At 37.3% G+C, this 5,906-nt stretch overlaps 1 protein-coding gene across 1 annotated transcript in view; it reads left to right on the top strand.

Moving 5' to 3' along the window:
- LOC123980282 overlaps window positions 1–5,623 on the top strand; it is a 7,758-nt gene extending 2,135 nt beyond the window's left edge. The window contains exons 5-8 of the mRNA XM_046064572.1: window positions 472–510; window positions 706–744; window positions 4,560–4,676; window positions 4,792–5,623. Of these exons, the coding sequence (XP_045920528.1) occupies window positions 472–510; window positions 706–744; window positions 4,560–4,676; window positions 4,792–4,880 (284 nt within the window). The 3' untranslated portion in view covers window positions 4,881–5,623. The remainder of the gene's footprint in view (window positions 1–471; window positions 511–705; window positions 745–4,559; window positions 4,677–4,791) is intronic.
- Window positions 5,624–5,906: the final 283 nt, after the last annotated feature.

The following is a 5,906-nucleotide window of genomic DNA, read 5'->3' as shown; positions in this document are numbered from 1 at the left end:
CAAGGTACGTGCTGGTGCGTATGGGACTAAAAGGTCAGAAATATAACAAGGCGAGAGACCATGAAGAGCTTTAAAAGTGATCAATAGAATTTTAAAGTCAATTCTAAAACATACTGGGAGCCAGTGTAATGAAGCTAAAATAGGAGTAATGTGGTCATATTTCTTTGTTCTGGTTAAAAGCCTGGCAGCTGAGTTCTGGACAGTCTGGAGTCGATCAATAGATTTTTGGGTTAAACAGGTGAAAAGGCTGTTGCAATAATCCAGGCGTGATGAGATGAAGGCGTGTAAAATGGTCTCGGTGTCCTTAAAAGTTAACATAGATCGAATTTTAGCTATATTTCTAAGTTGATAAAAACATGATTGAACAAGCTTTGTGGTGTGCTGCTCGAAATTTAAATTACTATCAAACCAAACACCTAGGTTCTTTGCCACAGGCTTAATGTGATTTACTAGGGAACCAGCAGATGGCAGGTACAGACAGAGACACAACAAAGATCAACTCAGCAGGAGGTAGGTCACAAAACACCAGCAGCTAGACAGTGTTGCAATGAGGGTTTGAATAATATCTTGGTTTACAAATTGATGGAGCTAATAATGATGTGTATTTAAAATAAGGTCTGGGTTTGTCAAATCTTTCTTGTTTTATACTGTATATATTAACTACTAATGCAGGATTTTAAAAATCTTTTATTTTTGTCATCACAGTCGCAGACAGAGACGTCACAATTATCAACACTTCAGGAGGTAGGTAACAAAACACCAGTGCATACACACCATACCACTTTGCCAAAGGTCAGGGCCGATCATAATGTTAATCAAGATTAATATATTACAGATATTCTGTTACTTTGTTTCTTTAAAGCAATACTGATAATGGTAAGTCTAACTAAAAATAGCATTAATACCACCCAATAAAGACAGTCAAAAATATGCAACTGGTCCACAATAATCGGTACAATAGATGAAGTCAAGTGATTGCTCTTAGGCATTCAGAAATAATCAGTACTTATACCAAATAAGAGAATTTAACTCAGATTAAATTCATCTCAGGGCACCACCCTAAAAACCTCATTCAGTCTCAATTCTGGAATTCTCTTCACTCACGTTCAGTGACCGTAATACTTTAACAAAAAACACGTAATTCACTTTTTTTTCCTTCATATAAATTAATCATTAACTAACTACTTACCCTGGCCTGTATTTGGGGCCGTCCTTTATTTGTCTGTGGCAACCACACCGGGCCAGACCCAGCCTTGATTATTATTATTTAATACTTAATATTATTATTATTATTATTAGTAGTAGTAGTAGTAGTAGTAGTAGTAGTAGTAGTAGTAGTAGTAGTAGTAGTGGTAGTATTTATTACTTAAGAGAAATAATTGCTTCTTTGTTCTTTTTGTCCACTTTAAGCATGGGTACTGTAACTGAATAGACCAGGGGTTCTTAACCTTTCTGGCAATCCGACCCCTTTTTGAAGTTGAAAATATTTCTCTTGAACGTGCTATGATTAGTGTAGCTAGCCTAGGCTATTTCTCTGAAGTTTTTGAGGGTGCACACATAGCATAACTTGAAAACATAGTGTTCACATAGAATACTTCAATGATCAGTCTGTAGATGAACATAGTGGCAAAGACTGTACCTGGTTTGGTACCTGTTACATCAACAAATAAGGTTAGTCCATAATGTTAGCAGTCTGGTGGTTTGCGTGAACAGGGTGGCCTGGGATGTATTATTATTGAATTATTGTGACAGTCCACTCCGGTTGTGTCAGAGGTGTTACCCAATTAACAGCAACGTGTATGTGATCACTGATATATTAAAAAGACAGTGAAATGCATTGCGCTTCAAAATATATGTTAAATAATATAATAATTATTATTATTACTATTATTAATAATTTATTAATAATAGAATATAACTTAAAGTTAGATTCACCTCAGGGCACCCCTCTTGAAACAAGAAAAAACTGAAAGCCAATTAACTAATTCAGTGTCATTAAAATATACTAAACTATTAATGTGCAATTTTGGTTAATAATTAAATTTCAGCTTTTTCTGAATGCTTAAACAACAGTCAATCTTGAAGTGCTGTTTCTGAAACCATTAACATGTGTAGCGATTTACCAAGTTTGCCAAGCCGAATGCATATTCTCTGCTTTACACTCAGTTTGTAATTCATTAACACACTAACAAAACTGTGAACATTACTATATTTTGCTACACTATTTTGCCGATTGGCATTCCACACTGACACATGTGAAAACATTTTTTGATTTTTAGTTCACATACCAGTCAGAGCTTGAGCACTATGTAAACAGGCCACAGGTTAATGTTAACAAATGTTAAGGCAAATGTTAACCTTTAGAGGGGTGATAATTACAGTAAGAAGAGGAGGACATGGGTGAGAAGGTGAAGAAAGAAGAGGAGGATGAGGAGGTGAAGAAGTAAGAGGAGGAGAGGGCAAGATCAAGAAGGATGGGGGCAGTACAGAGTCCCTTTCAAAATACTTTTTTTTTCAACTGCAAACCTGCATTGGTCAAAACTGAAGTCACATTGTCATGCAGTGTATGTGGACCAAACTGTGAATCATTTCTCACTGCTTTCACACAAAACACATTCAATGACCACTTTCTTCAAAATTCATGAACTTTTTTTCTCATTACTACTCCCCCACCTACAAAACACTGTAAACTATATAACACTGCAGCACATTTTCAGTGTCCAGAACTGTTAAAAACACATTCAAAACATGATGGTAAATGTCCTGCATTTCTACAGCAACCAAACTGAAATAAAGTTTAGTAGAAATAGAAAATCTTATCAGAATATTTATGTAAATTTTAAGTTTATATACTTTACTTATATGTGCGTGGAGAGCTGTGTGTGTGTGTTTTGAAATAAGTGTGTTTATTAGAGTGACAGTGTTTGCTTTCTGAGTGAGGATTGTTGCCAGTGTTTGGTTGAATGAATTAATTCTGAAACTTATATGAAATGTTTTGGTTGTTTGAGTGAGTTTTGGAGGTGGGATTAACTGTTTTGGCCAAGATGCATGTTGGTAATGCAGACTGGATGAAGCATTTTGAAAAAGTGGCTTCAGTTTTGCCCAATGCTTGTTAGCAATAGAAAAAAACTGAAAACTTAAGCTGATAATACACAGGGCAACTTTTTAAGCAATGTTGCTGGGCAGTCTTGCTGGTGGCAAGTCCAACCATGTTTTCAATGGATAGCGGTGGTGCGGGGAGGGTGGCAGAGTGATGGAAGAAGGGGATTACGGTAGTAATCTTTACTCATTACCATTGACAGCAACATTGCTCTAAAAGTTGCTCCGTGTATCATCAGCTTCAGTGAAACAAGTGAGGAACACACATCCATACTTTACACATTTGGGCACCTGTGTGTATGTGAGTTTTACTACATGCATGACAAAACATGTGTTTTTCATTTTTACTATCAGTGTGTATTTATGTGTACTGAATTGATGCAAAAATACAATGTTTAAAAGAGTTTGAAGAGTTTTGCAAGAGATGTATGATGTTTTTTTGGTGTAAGGCTTTGCGATTAGTGTATAGTTTTGCAAAAATAGCCAACAGTTTCAGAAATTGTGTCTAAGCAATCAGAAAAAAATAAATAGTAACTATAACAAAATTACCGAGGAGTTTGGGTGAAGAGGTTGATATATTCACTCTTTTGGAATATTAAAAGAGACCAGCATGTAACAAGATAACAAGATAAACAAAGAAAAAACACACTAGATTAATCAAACTGAAATGCAATTAACTAAAAGAAGGAGAAGACAAAGAGATCTGCATGTTAGATAAGGAGAGTGTGTGTGTGTTTGTGTTTGTGTGTGTGTGTTTGTGTGTGTGTGTGTGTGTGTGCGCGCGCGTGCACATGTGGTTAAACAAAGGAGCTATAGGAACTTTACGTTTCCTCCTGCATATGAGCGGTTGTTTAAGGCCATATAGAAGTACATACTGTGTGTCAAGCATAGCATCTCTAACCAATTCAGCATGGGCTGAGAACTGTGGTTACATAATCTCTCATAAACAAGGATGATCTGTTTTCCTTAGAGGCTAGCTGGCCAATCGTACATAAAAACCAACTGTATTGTAAATGTGGCTGTATTAAAACAGTGATCACAGACAGCAAGAGGACACTAAATGGTCTCTATGACTGCAGCCAGCAGCCACTGTGTGGCAGCAAAGTTCGACATGACAACATTTTGTCATCATTTTGTGAGCACACATTTTAAATGTCGATTGGCCAAAGCCATCGCACAGCTATTGTTGTTATCCCGTATTCATGCTGATTTTCTCCGATGATGCCAATATCATCAAATAATGATTTGGTCTGTCCCACTCCTTAGCAGATGTTAGCTATAATGCACAGTTTTGTTGTTTGCCAACTGCAATAAAAGAGATTCATCCAATTCACTGTTGATCAGATGTTTCTCTGTGGGCAGAAGGAAAAAATTACCTGGAAACGTGAGTGTGGACGCAGGTTTTCACACTAAAACAGCATTTTATTAATTAGTCGGCTGTTTCTGTGGGTAAATTTCAGATTCTCACAGGAAGGAAGTGTTTATGTTTGCCCTGAGGTGCCTGCCCATCCTTGCCCTTGTCATAACCTTCTTCTACCTCTACAAGTTAGGGAGCAGAGCTCAGCAACACATACCAGGTACAATACAACTTTAACTTAATTCCATTATGGTGATTTGGTGTCTAGATCATACATTGGCAACATATATGTTACAGCACGTTATGACTAATCGATCAGTGCATTCGTGTTTCAGATGATCCTGGAAATAAAGCCCAAAGAATGGAAGAAGACCAAGAAGAAGAGGAAACAGACGAGAGAGAAACAGAAGCAGAAAGTAGATGAAGAAAACCATAGACTGTCTTATTAGGTGGGTTTCCATCCACCTGTTTTTTTGCACATTTTGAATTTGCACATAACCCTTGGGGGAAGTGGAAAAGTTGGTGCATCAATTTTCTAAAGTGCAATGTAGACAGACTCAGAAAATAAATGATGTACATGAAGCATGTGACTTAAACATTCACTGAAGCTTCTTCCCCTCTGGAAAACAGATCTGTGTGGAACAATGAAGAGACTGTAACCTTCCTCACATTAATATATCAAACTAACACGGCTGCTATATTTCCATCATGTTTTCTACGTTGTTTGAGGTTTGACTGAAGCTCTTCTAATTGCCTTGTCTTGTTGTGCCCTTTTCTACAATGGTACGATGGCACCTGAATGGAGCTGTAGTGCCACCTACTGCTCATCTGATGAACCAACACCTACTTTCTGCATAAAAGCAGTGGATGGAAACATGAAACCTTTAGGGTGTTTTTTCATCTTTTTTGCCGATTTGGATGGAAACCCGGCTACAGTCTCGATTGGGATGAATTTCCAAAAAACCTACAAACTGTTATTAATGCTCTCATCGCCTTCAGACTGGACTACTATGGTTCTTTACTTTTTGACATCAGCCTCTCTATTCTGTTTAAAGCTCATTCAAAATGTGGCTGAGGTATCTGAAAGGAAAGAACAGAGGTTGTGGTTTGGCACAGCTCAGCAAAAGAATTTCTGAGAAATACAAAAATAAAGATGTATGAAACCTGTTTTGTGTGTTGTGGGCAGGGATGTGCTGGGACTCAAATTCAGCCCAGGCCTTTGAGACGGAGAGGGCTTTTAATGCGAGATTGTTTGCAGTTATTTTAATGCTAATAGTGTTTTTATGGTGAGAATCAGTATGAGATTATACTACCAACATGTCATGTGTACAGTCAGTCAGAATGCTAGTTACAGATACTCACACACACATCCACACTCAGATACTCAATGGGCCAGATTTACTAAAGGTTTCCGTGAGTAAAAATGTGTGCAAACTTTATATCAACATGC

The sequence above is a fragment of the Micropterus dolomieu genome, linkage group LG12 (genome assembly GCF_021292245.1).
Source record: "Micropterus dolomieu isolate WLL.071019.BEF.003 ecotype Adirondacks linkage group LG12, ASM2129224v1, whole genome shotgun sequence".
Lineage (NCBI taxonomy): Eukaryota > Metazoa > Chordata > Actinopteri > Centrarchiformes > Centrarchidae > Micropterus > Micropterus dolomieu.
Note: the sequence above shows the minus strand (reverse complement) of the source record. Positions and strands in the feature narration are given on the sequence as shown.